Source organism: Callithrix jacchus, chromosome 6 (genome assembly GCF_049354715.1).
Source record: "Callithrix jacchus isolate 240 chromosome 6, calJac240_pri, whole genome shotgun sequence".
NCBI lineage: Eukaryota > Metazoa > Chordata > Mammalia > Primates > Cebidae > Callithrix > Callithrix jacchus.
In genome coordinates this window covers 26706219-26728891 of record NC_133507.1, presented here as the reverse complement: position 1 = coordinate 26728891, position 22673 = coordinate 26706219, and the positions used below count along the sequence as shown (strand labels likewise).

The 22673-nt window shown below is 48.9% G+C and overlaps 1 protein-coding gene and 1 long non-coding RNA gene across 5 annotated transcripts in view; one reads left to right on the top strand and one right to left on the bottom strand.

Annotated features, from left to right (window-relative positions):
- CEMIP (cell migration inducing hyaluronidase 1) overlaps window positions 1-22673 on the top strand; it is a 178189-nt gene that overhangs the window by 114103 nt on the left and 41413 nt on the right. For all 4 annotated transcript variants that reach the window (XM_035303983.3, XM_054257295.2, XM_078326909.1 and 1 more), the window contains 4 exons: window positions 3704-3836; window positions 4583-4774; window positions 17266-17441; window positions 19670-19879. In XM_035303983.3, the coding sequence (XP_035159874.1) occupies window positions 3704-3836; window positions 4583-4774; window positions 17266-17441; window positions 19670-19879 (711 nt within the window). The remainder of the gene's footprint in view (window positions 1-3703; window positions 3837-4582; window positions 4775-17265; window positions 17442-19669; window positions 19880-22673) is intronic.
- Window positions 19397-22673, bottom strand: part of LOC118154500 (uncharacterized) — a 42019-nt gene continuing 38742 nt past the window's right edge. The window contains exon 3 of the long non-coding RNA XR_008482060.2: window positions 19397-20324. This is a non-coding gene — a long non-coding RNA (uncharacterized LOC118154500). The remainder of the gene's footprint in view (window positions 20325-22673) is intronic.

The window sequence follows — 22673 nt, the reverse complement described above, 5'->3', positions numbered from 1 at the left end:
CCGAGGTCTACTGAGTTGGTCATCTAAAAGGCAAGAGTCATGTGCCTCCAATGGTGAAGTCAAACCTCCATCTCTACTGAAGAGAAGGTGTTGCCACGCTGGAGAGATTAGGCTTATTCCTAATTCTTGCCACGAATCTTTCACCAACGGTCATCCCCAGACTTAGCTAGAGGATCTCTTGATATCCATCGAAGGTAAAAATGGTGATGTAGAATATGCTCCTGGATGTTTCTAAAACCAGAAAAAGCCAGTCTTGTCTGTGCTCACAAGAGGTGAGAGAAGCAGGATTTCCTCCTTTTTAGAAGCTGACGAATGCATTAGCCAAAAGCTGAATGCCCCTGTTAATTAACCCAGGGAGAGACTGAAATGAAACAGAACTTCCCACGTGCTCATTTTTGCCACAGTTGCCAAAATGCAGTTTTCTCTGGTCCTCTGGTGCCTCTCACCTCCCCGATCCTGAGCTCTTACGTGCTCCTCTTCCTGCTTGTGCCTGCCCCCAGTGACCAGCTCCGTGCCGTACACAGTGAGTCCCGGGATACCTGCCACTCGCTGACATAGTCAGAGCCTCTGGGCCAGGGAGTGTCAAGGACATTTGCAACCTAGGCAAGATTGGAGGAGGCAGGTTGGGAAGAAAGAGGAAGTAGGAAGACTGCATAGTTGACCTCAAGAAAAACTTTTCCAAGATCTGATATTTTGTGATTCTGAAAAAAAAAAAAACAGTAACAGAAACACACTGTTTCTATGTCTTGCCCTTTGTTCAGTTCTCCTTGGCTGAAAATTCTCTTGCCTTTCACCTTCTCTGTTAAAACCCAGCTACCCTTCAAGGCCAGTGGGATCTGCTGGACCCAGATTTCCTTGAGGGACATCAGGCAGTCTATGTGTTCCCCACAGCAGCCAGTGCAGTGGCTGGAGGTCAGCCCGATGGTAACAAAAACATATTTTGAAGCCAGAGAGATCTCAGTTGGCCAAAGAGATCGCAGCTCCACCACTTGTGGGCTTTGGTATATCAGGAAGGCATCCACAGTGCAGAATTTAAGAAAGCCCGCTCTTCCCAGTGCCCACTCTGCACTTCGCATGACCCTAAGAGTGGATTTTAAATTAAATTTTGTGCCCTGGGTGCGTCACTCACAGTCTTGTTACTTAGTGCCTCAGTTTCCTCACATGTAAAACTAGGGATAATAATCATTTCCTCATGGGCGTGTTTTGTGGATTCTATGCAATGAAATGGGCAAACTAAAAGTGGCCCATAAATTTTTTATTATTGAAAACTAATTTATTGGCAAGACACGGTGGCTCATGCCTATAATCCCAACATTCTGGGAAGCCAAGGCAGGTGAATCAACTGAGGTCAGGAGTTTGAGACCAGCCTGGCCAACATAGTGAAAACACATCACTACCAAAAATACAAAAATTAGTGGGTGTGGTGGCAGGTTCCTGTAATCCCAGCTACTTGGGAGGCTGAGGCAGGAGAATCACTTGAACCCAAGAGGTGGAGGTTGCAGTGAGCCGAGACGGTACCACTGTTCTCCAGCCTGGAAGGGGTGAGACTCTGTCTCAAATCAATAAATCAATAAAATACAATGAAATAAATTTATAATTAGTTATCATATTGATAATTATTATTATCAGAAATAACAGTAAACTCGGTCTACTTAAAAATCTGTTTCTCTGAATTATGGTGGATTCCTTTTTACTGTTCTTCTCCAAAACTGAGGTCACTCTTTAGGATGAAAAAGGAAAAAAGGAAAAGCAGCAGAATTGGGTAGAAGCTCTCGTGAAATTACTTTTGGATGTCGTACCTGGAGAAGTCTCCAGCCCATTCCGTGGTGCTCTCGGGCTCAGTTCTCCATCTCGTGGCGTCTCCCACTGATGACCTTGCTTGCCTCAGGGGAACATGTCAGGAGGCCCTAGGAGTCAGGCTTACCTTAACTGACCTGACTTACACCTGAACCCCTCTGAGCATCAGCATTGACCTCCATCTAAAAGCGAGTTTGCAACCCTGTCTCTGGCTGTTGCAGAGACCATCTGAGATAGTGGGTGTGAGTGTGTTTTTTGCAGGAAATGGCTGAGTTTTCATTGTGGCCGAACTCACATCCACATGGCTCTCCTCCTAAGCCAAAGATAACGGATCTGCTGGGTTCAGAACAATGTTTCCTAAAAAGTCTCCTCTCTTTCTTGATCAGCTGTGCTTTCCTTCCTTTGGTCTCTATGCCAAACATGACAACAGCTGCAGCCCTTGCTCTAAATTGCATGTCTCTGAATGACAGTCACGGTCAGGATGCAGACACACCCTGGCTCTGGGACAGGCCCCAGCTGGCAAGGATCGTGCCCTCCTGGTAGGGAGGAGAATTGCTCCCTAAATTATCCACCTGGCCTTGTGGCTGCTCACCAGCCAGCCCTCATCCACGGAAACCTCACTCTATGCCAGACCCTGGGCTGAATGCTGGGGACAAGGGGGCAAAAACCTGCTCCTTGCCCTCCCAGAGCCCACTATGTAGTGGGAAGAGGCAGACATTTGAACAAAGGACAGTAGGTGGCTCGCGCCTCAGGGCAAGAGTGGGTGGGGCTTAGAAGTATTGCATTGTAGTTACATAAGTCTGGGTTCAAGTTTTAGCTCTGCCACCACCTGGCTTTGTGATCCCAGGTAAGTGACTGAACCTGTCTGAGGATCAGTTTCCTTATCTGTAAAACTAACAGCAGCCTCATAGTTTTGCTATGAAGATAAGATGAGATGATATAGGTAAACATCTCACTTTATAACTGCACAAGTGGTTCTCAAACTTTGTTGCCTATTAGAATCACCTGGGCAACTTTTAAAAGTCCAGATGCCCACCGGGCACGGTGGTGTGCCTGTAGTCCCAGCTATTCAGGAGGCTGTGGTGGGAGGATCGCTTGAGCCCAGGAGTTCTGGGCTGTAGTGTGCTATTCTGATCGGGTGTCTGCACTAATTTCAGCATCAATATGGTGATCTCCAGGGAGGAGGAGACCACCAGGTTGCCTAAGGAGGGGTGAACCATCCCAGGTCGGAAACGGAGCAGGTCAAAACTCCCGTGCTGATCAGTAGTGGGATTGCACCTGTGAATAGCCACTGCACTCCAGTCTGGGCAACATAGCGAGACACCGTCTCTTTAAAAGAAAAAAAATCGTAAAAAATATCAAAGTTTAAAAAGAATGAAGTAAATTTTTTAAATGATCAAAAAAAAAAAAAAAAGTCCAGATGCCTGTGCCGCACCCCAGACACAATCAAATCTGAGACTCCAAGGATGGCCTGGGCATGAGCATTTTTTAAAGACTTCCCCATGGGATGCGGAACCACATTGGGACCGCTGGCTCCCAATGTTCTTGGTGCTGCAGTGGTGGTGTGGGTTATAAAACGTGGTGTGCCCAGATGCTAAAAGAGCGCCCACTTGTTCTAGATGCCCTGTAAAATGTTCGCCCAGCCATAAGCAGTAAATCCCTCGTTTCGATATCGAGTACTGTAGGACCTCAGGCCAGGCATTTACCTATTCCAAGACTTTAGGCTGTCTTTCTCACAACAAAGCCGATGGGGGCAATCACCGGGATAATCATCTCGGGCCATTGTAACTAGCGTTGCAGCAGGGACAATTTTAGACTTCTGAGTACATGTTTAGAACACGAATCATCACCTTCCTTCTTTATTAAAAAAAATGACTTTGCTCTGTAATTTCTGTGCCATTCCCAGGCCACTACAATGGATGGAGTTAACCTCAGCACCGAGGTTGTCTACAAAAAAGGCCAAGATTATAGGTTTGCTTGCTATGACCGGGGCCGAGCCTGCAGGAGCTACCGTGTGAGGTTCCTCTGTGGGAAGCCTGGTAAGTGGTCCCTTGTCGGGGATGGAGGTGCAGCTGCAGCGCGGTTCCTTGAACTGGCAGCTATGCAGGCAACCTCCAGACATCTCAGTGAAACAGGGCTCCCAAAGGAGAGTACTTCTGTGACACAGGAGCAGTGCGAGGGGCCTTGGAGCTGGCAGAAGACAGCAGAACCCCACCCTGCCCATAAGTCTTTCAGGAAGGGGAAGGGCCTGGTCCAAGGCAGTCAGGGTGCAGGTGGGAAGAGCCATCCTCCCCCGCAGAGAGCTGCAGCGTTTTGCTTTTTTGGGTGCTCTTATTTTAAACCCAGTTCCAAAAGTGCTTGTTAGAAAAGATTGGAAATGGTTGGGTTGTTCTCGGAGGCACTTGGCCATCTCCAGAAGGCAGTCATTAGGAAGGAAAGTTTAGGGGGAGAGGTTTATGGCTACCGAAAATAATAGTTGGGAGGAACTGTAGTTGTTTTACATCTTTAGCAAAGTGGGTGGGGTGAGGCAGCCACATTTAACTCCAGCTAAGAAGTTAGTGGAAAATTCCTTTGCCCGGAGCTAATGAATGGCTCTTTTCTGGTAGGATTTTTGTTGACTTCAAAAACCTTTACCAAGAGCGGGATGGAGTAAGCTAGTGATTTGGGGTTTGGATAGGCAAAGCTGGCATTTACTTATTTAGGGAGGGGAAGGGAAAAAAGAGGTAGCCAAACATTTGCCAAGGGCAAAGGGCTCTGTCTCAGTCTTTCCTGTTTTGGGTTGCAGTGAGGCCCAAACTCACAGTCACCATTGACACCAATGTGAACAGCACCATTCTGAACCTGGAGGATAATGTACAGTCATGGAAGCCTGGAGACACCCTGGTCATTGCAAGTACTGATTACTCCATGTACCAGGCAGAAGAGTTCCAGGTGATTCCCTGCCGGTCCTGCGCCCCCAACCAGGTCAAAGTGGCAGGTAGGACTATTACTAATCCCTCCCTAGACTGGGAGATTCTGAAAACTGTTAGGCTTAAAGTAAACTGAAATTACGACAAATCTGTATTAGTCAGCTATGGCTGTGATGATGCTGCATAACAAAAAAAAATCTTGAAGCCTCATGGCAAGGCTTTATTTCTTACTCATGCATCTGCAGGTTGTCTAGAGTTCAGTTTCTCTGGACTGAGCTTGACTCCAGGCTGAGAGTTGGGTTCGAGTCACTTCCATATGACTCCCATTCTTCCCAAAACATGTTCTTCTCCTGGGGGAGGTTGCAAACTCCTAGGGGTGAGCAGAAACACAGAACTCTTAAAGCCTAGGCTCAAAGATGGCACGTTCTCGCACTCACATGCCATTGGCTACAGTAAATCACATGGTAAAGTGCAACACAATTCGGCTAGGGAAGTATATATCTCTCTTCAAGTTTGAGGGGGAGGAAGTGAATATTTGTTAAACAATTATTCAATCTACTACAAAACTTTTAATCTCTTCTATCTGGGGGTTTGGGGTTTTTCTTTTTCTTCTCGTAAATCTTGATTTAGATGTCCTGTAATTTATGTTATGTGAGGTTACTGGAATCACAGATTGTTAAAGGTAAAAGGAGACTTGAAATATAATTCAGATCAATAATTCTTAGTATGGCGAGTTGTGTTTCAATTAGAGTTCTTTGGTTGTAAGTAACAGAATCCAACTTGACTATCTTAAGCAAAACAGAAATTTATTGAGAGGATATTCAACTTGGAGAACTAAAGGAGAAGCTGAACAACCTGCAAAAGGAAAGGGAACAAGTTAGCCCATGGGGTCTGGGTAGCAGGAACTAATGGATGCATCCTTAAGGCATCATCTTTAAGAACCATGCTTAGGCCCTGGGACATAGTTTCCAAAGTCACCTTCCAGGGAGAGAGCATCCACTTGGACTAGTGGCACGTATACTCACCCTTTGGCTGGGAAAGGCAGGAACCTTCACTGGAAGTTCTTCTAGGACTGCATCAAAGGGATAAATGGTCATTCCCCAAAGGAAAATTGGGATGTATCACCAGAAGAAAGGGGAATCAACACTGGGCATTAAAAATACCACGTGCTGCAGTGGGGCTGGGAGAAAGACTATGGATTGGGAAAGCATTTTTATTATGTTCATCATATCCATTTGGAAAGAAACCCATGGAACATAAAATTCAACACAATCTTTTTGACTGGCTGAGATGTGCTTGAGGAAGAATCTGTGGAGGAAACGTTTAAAAAGTCTGAGAACATTGATGGAATTCAGTCACCTTATCTCACTCATGGGGGAAGCGGACCCTAGAGGTCCTGTGGCAGAGGCAGTCCACAAACACTGCAGCTGTGATGCCAGGGTGCCCATCGTACATCTCAGAACCTAAAAAAGAAGGCTTACAATGCTTTGGAGGGAGACGGTAATTTGGCGAGTGTAGCTAAAGAGAGGGAATGAAGCAGCAGCTTGTGGGTAGAGGTTGAGATGACTAGACATTTGTTCCTGCCCAGAACAAAGTAACAGAGTCTGCTTTTTAAAATGACAATGTTTGAACCCCTACATTATTTGCAAAATGTTTTGGGGTATCTTACCACAAACACAAGTCCAAGTAAATCTGGCACCCAGGGAGAAAAAGATAGAAGGAGAATAAATTCAGCGAAAGCAGAGAGGGAGGTGACCGAGATAGCAGGAGAGCAGAAGATACTAAAATAGACAATAAGCTTTATCTTTGAGCTTCCTGGCAGCCAGAGCAAAGAAAGAAACTTCATGAATTACTTAACAATCATTATCCACTGAAAGGAAGGAGACAAGGAGCCTAGAAGACCAAGAGGGTCAACTTTCCCTTAGCTCTGAGCCACTGAGGAATCTGCCACAGAGGTTTTCATAAGAAAGATATTCATGACGGTGTGAGCAGCCATGCTGGGGGCAGTTTTATGCAAAGATGCTCTGTGTGGCTATTTGCAGTTGAACCCCTAATAGTAGATGGGGAAATGCTGTTGGTCACATTCTATGAAGATATTTTGAAGAAGACATTTCTGGTTTGGGTTTTGTTTGGCAGAGGCAGAATAGAATAAAGAACATGGGCTTTGGAACCAGACATCTGGGATTTGGGTTCCAGGAACTGCAGTTATTTGCTATATGACCTTAGACAGTTATGTAATTTTTATCTCAGTTTCCCGTGATCTGTAAAATCATGCCTGTAATCCTAGCACTTTGGGAGGGCGAGATGGGTGGATTGCCTGAGCTCAGGAGTCTGAGACCAGCCTGGGCAACACGGTGAAACCCTGTCTCTAGTAAAATACAAAAAATTAGCTGGGTATAGCGACGTGCACCTATGGTCTCAGCTACTCGGGAGACTGAGGAGGAGAATTGCTAGAACTGGGGAAGCGGAGGTTGCAGTGAGCCGAGATTGTGCCACTGCACTCCAGCCTGGGTAGCAGAGTGAGACTTCATCTCTCTAAAAGAAAAAAAAGGAGATAATGATTATGACTACTTCATGAGATTGTCGTGAGGGTTAAAGGAGTTTGTGTATGTGAGGCACTTACAATATTGCCTGGCTCACAGTAAGTGCTGAATGAATGTCAGCTCTTATTATTACTATTAGGTGCAGTAATTCAGCAACCGTGCCTAAAGATGGGAAAGGAGAAAGGGGCGTGGCTAAGAGCGTTTTCTAGCTGACCAATTCTGCTTTTTTGGGACATGCAAGTGGAGGGTATTGTAGAGACAGGGAAGCAATTTATTTCTATTATTATTATTTTGTAGAGACAGAGTCTCACTATATTGCCCAGGCTGTTCTCAAAATCCTGGGCTCAAGTGATCCTCCCTCCTCAGCCTCCCAAAGCGCTGGGATTACAAGCGTGAGTCAGCACACCCAGCTGTCATCATTATTAATGAACACCCAAGGTCTGTCGTAGGCCTGCAGCTATTTCTCCACATGCCTCCAGTGCCTCAAGGTGTGGATGTCATCTCTGTGAGTGTGCATGTTGCATGCTTCCTCCATCCTTAGGCTGGACAGGTGGCCTTGCCCTGCTCTTTCTTCACGAGGAGGTGGGTAGGAGCATTTCATCATTGATTCACCAAGCCGTTAGAAAGCATATATAGGCCAGCGCAGTTGCTCATGCCTGTGATCCCAGCACTTTGGGAGGCTGAGGTAGGTAGATCACGAGGTCAAGAGATCGAGACCATCCTGACCAACATGGTAAAAACCTGTTTCTACTAAAAATATAAAAATTAGCTGGGCATGGTGCTGTGTGCCTGTAATCCCAGCTGCTCAGAAGGCTGAGGCAGGAGAATTGCTTGAACCCAGGAGGCAGAGGTTGCAGTGAGCCAAGATAGTGTCATTGCACTCCAGTCTGGGTAACAAGGCGAAACTCCATCTCAAAAAAAAATACAAAAATTAGCCAGGCATGGTGGTGCATGCCTGTAATCCCGGCTACTCAGGAGGCTGAGGCAGGAGAATCACTTGAACCCAGGAGGCGGAGGTCACAGTGAGCCGAGATCGTGCCACTGCACCCAGCCTGGGTGACAGAGCAAAACTGTCTCAAAAATAAATAAAAGAAAACACATACATTTGCCAGGCAAAGTGCCAGCCTTGCATACGCTGTGGTGAGCAAGGTAGATGTGTTTTCGTCCTCAGGGAGCATGCAGTCCAGCAGTGAAGATAGATATCCACCAAAGTTTTGTTCCAATCAAAATAGAATTCCAAAATCGAATGGTGACAGCTGCTATCACAGTGGAATATGGGAGGTGCTGGGACTGTAGAAAAGGGAGACTGGCAAAGGCTGACAGGCACGGGCGTCTTCCCAGAGGAGCGAGCGGCTGAGCCCAGACAGCATAGAATCTACCTCGGGCGAAGTACTGCCAGAGGGGAATGTACAGTTGAGGGGAGCATGGGGCATTCCAGCTACCGAGAGGCCCGGAGTAGCTAACGTGGAGAATGGGAGAGCTACGTGGGGCTTCAGGGAGACGGAGGGGCCGTGGCGCAATCTGGGGCTTTATTCTTAGTGCACAGGGAAGTCTCTGGAGGGTAGAAGCCTACTGGATTTCCCCTGGCAAGGAAGAACTGTCTAGATCAGTGGCTATAGGAGGGTGCCAGGAGAAGCAAGTTCCTAGTGATAGTCAAACACTTGCATCTTCACTGAGTGACTCTGTGTCACCCAGGGACAATGCATTGTGAAGAAGCCTCTGGGAGGTCAGATGTCCCCCTGGACTCTTGGCAGGAGTGGCATTCAGACCACCTGAGCTGATGTCACTGCTCACTCTGAGCTGGTCCATGGGCCTGGGGTGACATGCGGGCTGTTTAGGAGGGTGAAAGCCTGACTGTGAGCCCTTGCCTGTGTGGAGCCAGTGGGCATTCCAGGGAGAGGCAAGTGGGCTTTCTTCAGACCAGTCCCCGTCTGCACCCCAGGCTGGGTTACCCCAAGGGCTGCATGGGAGACCTCACTGTGAGCAGGTCCTGTCCAGGCAGCTGTGGTGCCAAGGGTAGCCCTGACGATGGGGAACCAGTGTGTGTCAGCATTTCTGGCTCAGCCTACAGTGCGGCTGGGGTGTCCCTGCAGGAGAGCTGCTCCTCTTGATCACTTTTGGCCACCAGGGTCAGCTGCTCCTGGGGGCCCATAAGGCTGGACAGAATGCAGTGAGGCTGCTCCAGCCCTGAGTACCAAGTGGGAGAGGATAAGCAGAGAAGATATTGCGCCTGCCCTATCGCCCTCCTCTTCCCTTGGGTTTAGCACCACCTGTGTGTGTTTCCCCATCAGCCCCACCCCAGCTCACCTCCCCTCCCTTAAAAGATATTCCGCTCAGAGCGGCCGCCTCCTTCGCTCTGCCCAGGAGCTGTGGGGCCCCCATGAAAACAGCATCTCCTGGTGAACAGCACCAGAAAAGCCCTAGGTAGGGGTGCCTGTGTGAGCATGTGTGTGAGTGTGTGTGTGTGAGTGCCTGTGTGTGCATGTCTGTCTGTCCTGGAGAGGCTCAGATTCATCCTATTCATCCCCAAGCCCATTCTCTGGCTCTCCATCTCCCTGTTGACAGGGATCAAGGACTCTACCCACTTCTCACTTTTCTCTGAGCACCCTCCCTGATCCTGGGTTTTCTCTGAGCGCCCCCCCCCATCCTGAGTTTTCTCTGAGCGCCCCCCCCCATTCTGTTCTATCTCTTAGGCTTGTCTCCCCCAGGCTTCCTGTACACGGGGACACATCCTTCCTGGGTCCTCCTTCCTCATTGCTCCCAGGTTCCATTGGACAAGATCATTTGCATTTTAAGGCCTTTCTGATGGAAAACAGATGGGAGTAATGAAGTAATGAAAATGCATGAATCATCTAAAAATATTTCAAAGTTTTGTCACCCACAGTATGATTCTCAACAGCTCACAGTGTGGCAATTGGAACTCCCCTCCCTTGATTTCCTGCCCTCTTGTCTTTACCACCTCCCCACTTTGCCCGTAAACACCCCCATACCTTAAAGAATACTGCCATTAGCTAGAATCAACATGAATTTAGTTTTCTGTGATATTCCAAGTACTTCACATAAACCATCTTGTTCAGTCTTCACAAAACAGTAGAGGCTACTGTTTTCTTCGTGACACAAATGAGAAAACTGAGGCTCATGGAAATTAAATGTCTAAAATTTTATTCCGATTGGGCGAGGTGGCTCACGCCTGTAATCCCAGCACTTTGGGAGGCCAAGGTGGGCGGATCACCTGAGGTCGGGAGTTCAAGATCAGCCTGACCAACACAGTGAAACCCAGTCTCTACTAAAAATACAAAGTTAGCCAGGTGTGGTAGCACATGCCTGTAATCCCTGCTACTCAGGAGGCTGAAGCAGGAGAATTTCTTGAACCCGGGAGGCAGAGGTTGTGGTGAGCTGAGATCACACCATTGCTCTCCAGCCTGGGCAAAAAAACGAAACTCCGCCTCAAAATGAAAAAAACCTATTCTTCAGTCACAGCAGCCAGGTTTCACGCGGCCAGTAGCCGCCAGTGACTACCAGCTACCCTCTGGATAACCCAGAATAGAGCATTTCCTTCATTACTGGAAGATCTATGGGCAGCAGTGATACTAGGTCAAGCAAGTCAACAGCTGAGCCAGGATTCTAAGTCAGAGCCATCTGGCTCCAAGGCTATGTGTCCTGCTTCACCCTCCCTCCATAAGGGCCCTCGTTCCCAGCGTCTCCACCTGAAGATGATGACCCCCTATTCCCCTCCACCAGACTCCCAGAGTCCTGCTAGGTCTGAGCTCCAAGTGCACACTCTGGCTTCTTCCATTGGAAGGTCTTTGATGTTGTTCCCTTGACCCCAGGGTGCCTAGCACCCTGTGTATCCTGTAGAGAGGGTTCTGGGGGTTGTGGAACCAGGACACCTGCAGAGTAAAGACGAGAGAAGGTCAGCATCTGCAGGCCTGCGTACGGCAAGTGTGCAGAGCCCCCTGCTTCCCCTTCACCTCGTCCTTCTCCTTCCTCTTCCCCTTCACCTGGGTGCTCATGCACTTCAGGATTATTTGAGACAAGGCTGCTTTGGCCACGTCTGCTTTTCCCTGGTGGAGCTTCATGTATCAGGACTTTGAGGAGGAAGGGAGGGGTGGAGCTTGGTGGGAGAATTCTGAGGCAGGATGAGGTGCGGGGGAGTCAGGCACACAGTGCCCCTTGTCTCTTGGATAGCAGCCTGGGAGTGGCCAGCGAAGGCGGCAGCAGGACAGATAAAGTAGCTGCCACAGCCAATAGCCACGGCCAGGTCTTGTACAAGGTCTTGACAGGAAGCTCCACAGCCGGGGAGGCGGCTGTGGGACTGAAACATGCTGGCAGCTCCCAGCCCGACTTATATTTCCTTGGCTCACAGGAGTCTGATAAACACAGTGTCTCTCCCTACCTGACAGCCACTCCTCCACCCTGCCCAACTTCCCCCACGGGACAAAGAAAGATGCCAAATTTGCTGTCTACCAACTCCCATCATTACAGGTGTGAAGCCAGCGGTGGGAGCCTTGGGGATGGTGCCAGTGACAGTTGTAGGTGTCAGTTCTGTTACACTGGCCTCCTCCCATGTGCCAGGGGCACCATTTCCAAGCACATCCCATGGATTCATTCATTTAACAATCACAGCCCCCTTTTGAGGTATGTGCTATTATTATCTCCGTTTTACAGATGAAGAGCCTGAGGCTCCAGGAGCTTAAATAATATGCTCAGGGACTCCCAGCTGTGAGCTGAGTTAGAATCTGACCCTCACAGCCTGGCCCCAGAGTCACAATCCTCCCCATCACACTATCTTACCTCTGTAGCAACATTCAAGACTGGATCCCTGAGGAGGCTCTCTGGCCACCTACAAGAGCGGAAGCAGATGCCTCTAATCCGTGTTCTTCCTGGACATCCCTTTTTTTTTTTTTTTTTTTTTTTTTGAGATGGAGTCTTGCTCTGTCACCCAGGCTGGACTGCAGTGGAAGGATCTTGGCTCACTGCAACCTCCACCTCCCAGGTCCAAGCAATTCTCCCGAGTAGCTGGGATTCCAGGCATGTGCCACCATGCCTGGCTAATTTTTTGTGTTTTTAGTAGAGACGGGGTTTCACAGTGTTAGCCAGAATGGTCTCGATCTCCCAAAGTGCTGGGATTACAGGCATGGAGCACCACACCCAGCCCCTGGACACCATGTTTTAAGGTGGATGCTGGCAAGCTGAGAGCAGTACTCAGAGCACCAGGATACACATGCTGTGAGGGATGATTGAAAGGCAAAGGATGAGTGTCCTGGAGGCGTGGAGGCTCAGCCTGGTTTCTCGGCTCTGCCAAGCACTGTGGGAATTCCCAGAAGGAAAGGCTAATGCTGACTGTGGTCAAAGAGGGCATCACTGAGAAGGAGAAACGAGCTGGATGGTGAGGGGCAAAGTGGAGAAAGCTGTCGCAGGTGGAGGGAGACACATGATGAAAGCTCGTGCATGTCCAAGGAAGGATGAGAGTCTGGTCTGGCTGGAACAGAAGAGGGTAGGTGGGAGTGATGAGAGATGAACCCACAGGAGCTGGGCATTTCGCTGTGTCAGTCCCTTAAACTGGTACGCAGGGAGCTGAGTTTTGCATGGAGACCTCTTTGCCCTCCCCTGCCCGGCAGGACTGAGCCTGCTGCTCTCTGCACGTTTCTCTCAACATGCTCAACCCTTTGGGGAGTTTGGGAAGTCTGATTCCTTCCCTTTGCGAAGTTCACTCTGTGCTCTCAGGACCCACCCCTGGGGCTCCCCATCGCTTGGTCAGTTCATGGGCTGCTCTTAGTCAGTTCAGGGGCTGCTGTGAGATGCCTCTAGGGCACTAGCAGTCAGTTCTTCCTTTGCACCCTGAGAACAGCCCAAGCCAGCCCTGCTGGCTGGAAGGCCTTTTGGGAGTATTTCTGGGCACAGACACAGCCGTCCACGGGGATGCCCACCAGGAAACAAAGGAACTTCCAGATCCAGCATGGCTGGAAACCCAGGCTTCTGGAAGGCCTAAGGGAAAGATACTCCAGCTCTGTAAAAAGAAGGGCCCATTTTTACTGTCCTATTTGTCTGCAGGGAGCATCTTGCCCTGGGGTAGTTGGGAAGACTAGGAAAGACAGGGAAGCAGAGGGGGCCAAAACTCTTTTGGTCTCTGTGTTGATCCTCAAGCTCTTCCACAGGTGAGGAAAAAGCAAAGGAGGAAGATGTGTCCAGGCAGATTTAGATGTGCAGGTGGTAGGCGGCGTGTAGGACCAAGGAGAGAGCGGCAGGAGTAGCAGAGGGAGCCTGCAGGCTGTCAGGAGCTCCTTCACTTTTCCATCCTTCCTTCAGACCTTCAAATGCAGGTCTGAAGCCTGGGAGGGGAGAGGAAGGAAGGATGATTAGGAGGAAGGAGCTTAGACTGCAGTGTGGCTCTAAGAAACCTTGAGGGGCCAATGGGGAGCTGGGGAGCAAAGGCTGCCTGCTGGGGGCATCTCACCTGGGGCAGGAAGGACCCGACTCTGGACTCTGGTACCTCTGCGGAGCTCACTCACCGGGAGGAGTCCAAGAAGAGCACAACCCCGGAGAAAACACACATGGATCCTGAAGGTGCAGCTGCTGGAGGCTGTCCACTCTCGACCCCCTTGGCGGCAGGCTCCCTCCGAGAGAGATCAGAGCAGCACACTCCTGTGGCTGCCAGAGAGAAGACCTGTACATGGGACTGACATGATGTATTAGTCCTTGGAGGAAGAGGCCAGGGTCCATGGACCGGAAAAGAGGCTTGGGAAAGACAGGACTCACGCTCTCATGGGGCATGGCCATTGAGTCACAGGTGGAGGCATTGTGTTGAAGGTTGCCTTTGTGGGAAAGGTCCCACAGTCCCACAGTGCTCTCTTGGTCACAGGGCCAGGATCCAGGGGTAAAGAAAAACAGCCCAGACCCCATGTCACCTGTGGGCCCACGTTCTCCTCCCCACTCACCATCAGGCCCTGAGCACACTCTGACCTTCCATTTCCTCAAATGGAAAATGAAGTGACTGCAAAAGCCCTTCTGTATCTGGTTCTTCATGATTAGATCTGATTATAATCCATTTTCAGTCTGTCCTTCAGTGAATCCTTCGCTGGACTTGTGAGTCTCTCTTCTCATCAGTTCTGCAGGTCCAGCCCTCTGTCTCGCTCCCCTGAGGCACTTGTCACTCAGAAGCCAGTGAAAAGTTCTTTTTCAGAAAGATTCTGCCCCCCACACCTGGGAGGGCCCCATGACTGAAAGCCACAGAGCCGATGGATGGGAGATGAGTCAGGGATGAAAGGAGAGGCTTTTCCGTGGGTGGCCCGCAGGAGCCCTGCTTCTGGATCTTAGAAATGCGAAGACCATGGCCCTGTAGCACAAGTGAGAAGCCACGTTCAGTGGGATGCCCTGGAACAAGGGGCTCCCACATTCTGCAGAGTTAACTCACTTCATATCGTTTCCCCTGGTTGGTGTCAGAAGCTTGGATGAAACCAAAGGCCTGACAGCTTCCAAGTGTGGTGTCCACTCCCCACCCCTTTTGCAGGACAGACCTTTATGGCATCTGCCTATCAGGGAGTGAGAGTACATTGCAGTAAATGAAATCTTTCTAAGGTTTTTTTTTTTTTTTTTGATGTCTGATACTGGTTTAAAGAAGGACTCTGTGCTGGGCATGGTGGGACCCACTTGTAGTCCCAGCATTTGGGGATCCCACATAGGATTTTTTGAGCCCAGGAGTTCAAGACTACAGTGAGCTATGATCACACCACTGCACTCCAGCCTGGGTGACAGGTCAAGACCCAACCCACTATCTGAGAAAAGGAGGACTCTGTGATAGGTGGAATAATGACCCCTAAGTAATATCCATGTCCTGATCTTCGGTACCCATGAATGTTAGCTTATGTGGTAAAAGGGACTTTGCAGATGTAATGAATTAAGGCTCTGGAAATGGGAGATTATCCTGGATTATCTGGGTGGGCCCAGTGTGGTCACGAGGGGCCTTATAAGAGGGACACAGGAAGGTCAGAGTCGGAAGAGTGTGACGTGGTGCTGGGGCAGCAACTGGAGTGAGGTGTGTAAAAACGGATAGAAGGGGCCATGAGCCAAGGAACACAGGTGGCCCCTCAAATCTGCAAAGGGCAAGGAGCAGATTCTCCTCTGGAGCCTCCTCAAGGAACCAGCCCTGTTGACACCTTGATTTAGCCGCATAAGACTCATTTCAGACGGTGACTCCCAAGGCTATAAATTTATGTTGTTTTAAGCCACTAAGTTTGCGGTAATTTGTTACAACAGTGGAAGGAAACTTATACCAGCTCCACAGGAGATATTTTCTCAGATTTGCAGTGCGTCAATTTCACATCTTGAATAAGATACTTCAAAGGATACCAACCATCTCACTGAGTCTGCAGGATTCCAAAACAGTAAACATCGCTAGAAACACTGCAGGCACACAGGACGTGCGGGGTGAAGGGGCAGGCAAGGGTCGGCTCTTCCTGGGGAGGAGACAGCAGGGCAATGCCACTGTGGTGGGTGTTGCTCGGGGCTAATTATAACTGTAGCCTTCACATGTGGACACTGGCTGTGTCTGGGGGCTGAGGCCGGGGCCCCATTGCTCAGTCAAGATCATAGTGAAAGCCAAGAGGTGAGCTGGTGTGGTTCAGGCTGGGAATCCACATAGGAGGTTACTGCTGTCTGTAATTGCATCCTCAAATGGAAGAGAAAGCATCCATAAGCCAAGTCAGCAACCTCAGGATGAGCCAAACGAATTTAGAGCTCGCCTGAGATCTCCTTATTCCATAAGAGCGTGTGGGATTGTTGTGGAGGCAGGATTTGGGGCTATAAATCAAAGGCAGTTCTAAAGTTCGAACTCTCATCACCCTGCATCGTTCTTGAGATGCATTCTCTGCACAGAGTGGGGAGGAAAGGACTGCATTTGGCAAGAGATTGGGTGGAGTGGTGGGAGGGAGAGAGTGTATAGAAAACGGAGGGGTTAGAGGCAGATCACAAGTTCGGGGACTCCAGTTACAGTGGGAGAGAGACTGGTAATTGCTAGGAGGGGTAGCAGAACTGGAAAAGCCCTTTTGTTTGTTTGGTTTTTAAGGATGGGAAGGTCTAGAGAAGTTTGAAGGCAGAATATAAGGAGCCCAAATGAAGGAAGAAATAAAATTGCTAGTGGAGGGAGTCCAGGGCCTTAAGGATAGGGAAAGGGGTGGGCCTGGGAGTCAGTGTGCAAGCAGAGGGAGCATCCTCTTCTCTGAGGCCAGAGGGAGGACGGGGGGTGGTGAGGAGCTCAGTACGGAGTTGGGTGGAGGCCCTTCTCCACTGCTCCACGTGGTACCATGGAGGCATCCAGAGCCAGGCCACAACGGTGGATATGGAAGCTCCAGTCTGGCTCTTTCTAGAGCCCCAGGCTGTAGATACACATTCTGCATGAGGCTGAGGTAAGCAGAATAGGGATTTACCTGCCTTAACAGGTTATGAATTTGCACTGCTCTAAAGCAGAGGCTTTAAAGACAGGGGATCTGTTTTATTTTCCTAAGGTCGGCAATCTACAGTATCATCTGGAGACCAGTTTCTTCCCTCCCATTGCTCTGCTGTCTCTGGGGCATGGCTCTCACCTTCGTGGGTGAAGCTGACCCGCTAGCCCCCAGAAAAGAGCAAGAGGAGGGCAGTCTGGAGGTGGCACTTATCACTTCTCACATCTTACAGCTGCACCTGACTGCAGGGAGGCTGAGAATGTCATTCCCTTGGATGGCCCTGTTTCCAGCTAAAATGCAGTAGTCCAGGACTGAAGAGCAGAAGAGGAAACAAATATTAAGGGACAGTTAGCCATTTCTGCCAAGGGCTTGAGACTGGAGCCTGTGTACCTGTGAGATCTGGCTCTGCGTGCGGGCATGTGACTTCACCTCCCTGACCTTCATCCTTCTGTAACATGAGACCACTGTGTACACCGAGCCTGGTGATGAGCAAGCAGCAGCCATGGAAGCAGCTGGCTGGAACTCAGTGGGCATGCGGTATCTGCTGTCGTTTACCTGCCTCCCTGTCTGCCCTAGGGAAACCAATGTACCTGCACATCGGGGAGGAGATCGATGGCGTGGACATGCGGGCGGAGGTTGGGCTCCTGAGCCGGAACATCATGGTGATGGGGGAGATGGAGGACAAATGCTACCCCTACAGAAACCACATCTGCAGTTTCTTTGACTTTGATACCTTTGGGGGCCACATCAAGGTATGTGTGTGTCTGGCAGAGGCTGTCAACCCAACCAGGAAAGGCTCCATGATGTCACCCTCTAGGCAGGGCTTCCTGGTAGGGATGAGGGTGGGGGAACAGGAGGTATGATCAAGGGGAGGGCGCCTTCTGGAAGTTTGAGGAGGCTTATGTATTACCCATTGGCATGCAGTTTCCCCCACTAATAATTGGCAATAACAGAGATGACAGAGCTAACTTGGCAACAAACAGCTCTCTGCTCTTAGCCACATGGTACACGTCACACTGTCTCAACAATGCCTTCATCCCTTGTCTTCGTTATTTCATTATTCATTATTGCCCTGATCACTTCCTAAAAGAACTAGCATTCATCTTGCAAAAAGTCACGTTTATAATAGATCCATTACCGTATAGATAAAACAAGCACGTGAGAGGATCTAGAAGTTGTAGCATTGGCCAGACACGGGGGCTCATGCCTGCAATCCCAGCACTTTGGGAGGCTGAGGTGGGCAGATCATGAGGTCGGGAGATGGATACCATCCTGGCCAACATGGTGAAACCCTGTCTCTACTAAAAATACAAAAATTAGCTGGGTGTGGTGGCACGTGCCTGTAATCCCAGCTACTTGGAGGCTGAGGCACAAGAATTGCTTGAACCCAGGAGGTAGAGGTTGCAGTGAGCTAAGATCACACCACTGTACTCCAGCCTGGTGACAGAGGGAGGCTCAGTCTCAAAAAGAAAACAAAAGTTGTAGCATTAAATTTACCTGTGAGTTTCCTGGTTAGAGTCAAGACAAAGAGGAGACATAGTGAGCTGCAGGGTTCTTACTGTACAATATAGAAAAACGATACTAGTTTATTGGTGCTTATATTTTTCTAGTATGAAGCTCAAAGAGGAATTTCTTTTGCATCACAATGCAAAGTGCCTTTTCCTGGCATATTACATTCCTTAAGATACCCCAAATATCTTCATGTAGTAATTGGTTTCAATGTCTATAGCACAATATTATCTCAGAGTTTTGTGAAGATAGTTCTCTTAAAGCTAACATCATGCACTTTAAGGATATGACGTTTTGTTAGTGTAACTGAAGAGATAAATGGAGTGAAACCTACAGAGTTCACAATGGGGGCCCTACTGGCATTTTATGTGAGATCATTCTTTGCCGCACAGGCCTATATTATAGGATTTCCGTCATCCCTGGTCCCCACTCATTCAATGCTAGCCGTGCTCCTCAGTCATTACCACCACCAAAAACACTTGTACACATATCCAGTCATCTGCTGGGTATAAGGGTGGGGCAGAGGGGATGGTACTGTCCTCAGCTGAAACTCGTTAGTGAGACTAAAGCAGTAATAGCAGTTATGTATTACACCAGCTGCTGTAGCCCCTTTCCATTCCCGAGAGTAGTCCCTGAGTGATTAGGGTACTTTCCCACTGAGCTCACACTAGCCCTCAGAATCATTCTCAACACAGCTCTCCAGGGCAGCATTGGACTTGGCACTCTGATTGACACCTATTTTTGGAAGAAATGGCTAGCATGCCAATATTATTATTCTCTCTTAGAGGTTGGCTGAGCCTGACTTTTGACAGGAGTCCTTTCTGGACTCTGCTTTCATGGTGAGCACCTGGAGGGCAGATGATCCCTGTGGTCAAGTGGTTTTCTTGAGCCCAAAATGAATGGCTCTAGGCATATTGTGAAGTGATTATGTGGCATCCCCTCCACTCACACACATGCCACCAGAACATGGGCTCACAAAGATTCCAGAGTCAGTGTTCCCCTTCCCTCTGCCAGGAGAAGGTCTTACATGGGAGACAATGGCCAAGACTGTTGCTGCTCCTTGGTCCACTGTCTTCTGGATCCCCCATGCTCATAGGGCATGCTTTTTGCCCCTCCAGGTTATCTCAAAGTTATCCCTTGCTCATAACACTTAGTGGCTTGGGGGATGGGAAAGGAGGGTCAAAGTGAGCCCAAGGTATATCACAGAACATCTCATTTATTAGAACATCTCATTTCCAAGCAGTCCATTTCCTCACAATGTCCTCTGTCATTAGCAGCACCTTGCCTGTATTCCTCAATATAAGAAGGGCCAGACATTCTAGTCCATTTGCAGAGAATATATTTGATTTACTGAGTACTGGGTGGGGACTGATAAGGAACAGTACTGCTGCATCTTTGGAATATGGGCACCAGCCAGGGAAATCCAGAAGCATCTCATGGTCTCCTCTCACTCTCGGTTCTCCTCTTCTAGTTTGCTCTGGGATTCAAGGCAGCACACCTGGAGGGCATGGAGCTGAAGCATATGGGACAGCAGCTGGTGGGTCAGTACCCAATTCATTTCCACCTGGCTGGTGATGTGGACGAAAGGGGAGGCTATGACCCACCCACATACATCAGGGACCTCTCCATCCATCATACATTCTCTCGCTGTGTCACAGTCCATGGCTCCAATGGCTTGTTGGTAAGCACCTTCTTCCTTCAGGGAACTCTGGGGATGGGCCATAGATGGTTAGCACTGAAGGGGTGTTTGGATGTAGACACTGACTCTAAGGTCTTTGGGGGTTGAACCATCCTTATCTTAGATTTTAGAAAGATATCAACTGGGAGCAGATCACCAACCAAACAGGAAGGAGAAAATCGAGGTTTGTCCTTACCAAAGGTACCAAGCAGAGACGGGAGAGTGATTACTTTGGGGTGGTTTCTGGGAGTCCATTTTCTCCTGTGCTTCATTGGCATAACAGGAAATCTGGAGATCATTTTGTGGCCACACGACATGACAGATTTGTTACTGCAGACAGGGGGGTCATGCCAGGACTTGGTTGTGGTATCTACCCACCAGATTTGAGATGGTGAAAACAATGGGCTTTTTTTCTTCTGTTGAACCAAGTCTTCTTTCAGAGCAAGTGCTGCTGGGAGAAATACTCTCATTAGCAAATTGGCATGTGTATCAGAGGCTTGTCTTGATTTCCACAGATAATTTTTACACTAACTTGACCTTTCTCTAAGCGAACTACATTTCTAACCTCTATAAATTTTAACACTGGACATCATAAAATGGCACCCTGCAGTCTGAATCTAGCAAGCAGATGTGTTTTGTTTGGCTTATACTGTGTTTAGAGAAACATTTGAACATGTTAAACTAAATTGATAATTTTACACTCAATAGGACTTTCTTTAAATGAACTACACTTATATCCTCTATAAACTTTAACACTGGGTATCACAGAATGGCACCTTCAAGCTAAATCCAGCTACGCATTGTGTTTTGTTTGGCTTAAATAGTGGTTAAAGAAACATTTGAATTAGTTTCCATCATTTAAAAATTAAGTGATTCGACATAAAAATCTGGATTCCTGGCTTCTCTTGAAAAGTAGGATGAGTTGGCAGTGCCTGCCCATGCCTCTCTGCATGGCAACAATGGCTTAGAGCAAAGTCGAGGCTGCCTCCACTAAGACAGGTGTGCATTCTCTAGGGTGCAGCAGGCCCACCATGGCGGTTACAATTACTGTAACGCCCCCCACCAGGCCAGTGCCACTCCTTTCATTGCCTTCTGGTCCCTGTGGGCATTTGAGTTTGTAACCCCAGCTTTAAAACAAGCAGAGTGAACCTCACCAACAGGCATGTGATTATGGGAAAATGAGGAGGACGTCGGTGTGGTTCTATTCAAGTACTCTTCTATTATAAAGGAGCGTCTGTTGTTTCTGTGTTTTAAATCCTCTAATTTAAAACCTCCCACTGAGTAAACAGGAGAGATCATCAGCTTTGGAGTCCTTAGGATGGCCTGGGTTCAAGGGCTTGATCTACAGGTTGTGAGCTGTGGGACCTTGGGCAAGTAGCTTAACTTCTCGGAACCTCAGTTTCCTGCTCAGTCAAGTAGAGAAACAACACCAAACACATAGGGCTGTTGTGGGGATGAATGAGATGCAACTGGGGTTCATGTGGAGGTACTGGCCACACATCAGGGCTGATTCTCCCCAATAAGTGGTAGAGGACTGTGCTGGAGCCATTGCTGGAAGATGTGGCATTTTTTTGGGGCTCAAGGAAGAAGGAAAGGGCAATGTTTTCTGGCTGAAGCGGAAAGACATCAAGATGTATGATCATTCAGAATGTCAGGGATGCTGTATCACACTAAGCATGGGCTCTGGAGCCAGACTTCCTGCGTTGCAGTTGGAGTTCTGCCACTTACAAGCCATGTGATCTTGGGCCAGTCATTTGACTGCTCTATGCTTCTGTAAAATGGAGAGGCCGGCACTGCTTATTCTCCATGGTTGCATGGATTGAGCTAACAGAGAACATGAAAAGCATGGAGCGGAGTGTGTGGCCCACATTTTGTCCCGGGTGCAGGCCTCAGGTCTGTCCTGCTCCCTCCTGCGATTCACAGAACCAGTTGAATGGATGCAGTCACACCTTTCTCACACAGGGTGGTGATGGAGGTTAGGACACGTGGTGAAGAGAACAATGTAGGATCGCTTAGGAAAGATAACAGGCTTCACTGGGTCTTCGGAGCTTTACTTGCTGTAAGCATTTTTGTTGAAGTTCTATTCGTAAATTTAGCTTACATTCACCTACATGTCACTTTACTAAAGAGAAAGATATTAATGTTACTGGAAGCCTGTAATTATAGATCTGCAGCAGTTTGAGTGGAAGCTATTGTGACTCTCAGGGAAAATACACACACAAACACACACCCTGGAGTGTGGACGTGTGGCTGTGCTTTCTCACTTGCTGCGTGACCACTGGCAAGCTACTTAACCAGGCAGGTCCTCAGTTTTCTCACACGTGCTATGGAGAATGCGACGGCTTCCTCTCGGGTGGTTCAGTTAGGAAATGCCTGTGAAATGTTTTTGGCTGTCTTTGGAATAGCAAACCTTTCTCAGAGCACTCAGCTGCAGCAATGGACTCATGCAGGGGGAAACGGCACAAGAAGTTCCAGTGGCAGGGGCAGAGGCCTCGGGCACTCTAGGACACCCACCAGGACAGTGTAGAGAGTGAGCATCCCGGCAGCACTGCAGGTCCTGGGGGAGCTGGGAGAGCTGGGAGAACTGGGGAAGCTCAGAGAGCTGGGAGAGCAGGGAGAGGCTAGGAGAGCTGGGAGAGCTGGGAGAAGGTGGGAGAGCTGGGAGAGGGTGGGAGAGCTTGGGAGAGGCTGGGAGAGCTGGGAGAGGGTGGGGGAGGCTGAGAGAACTGGGAGAAGGTGGGAGAGCTGGGAGAGGGTGGGAGAGCTTGGGAGAGGGTGGGAGAGCTGGGAGGGCTGG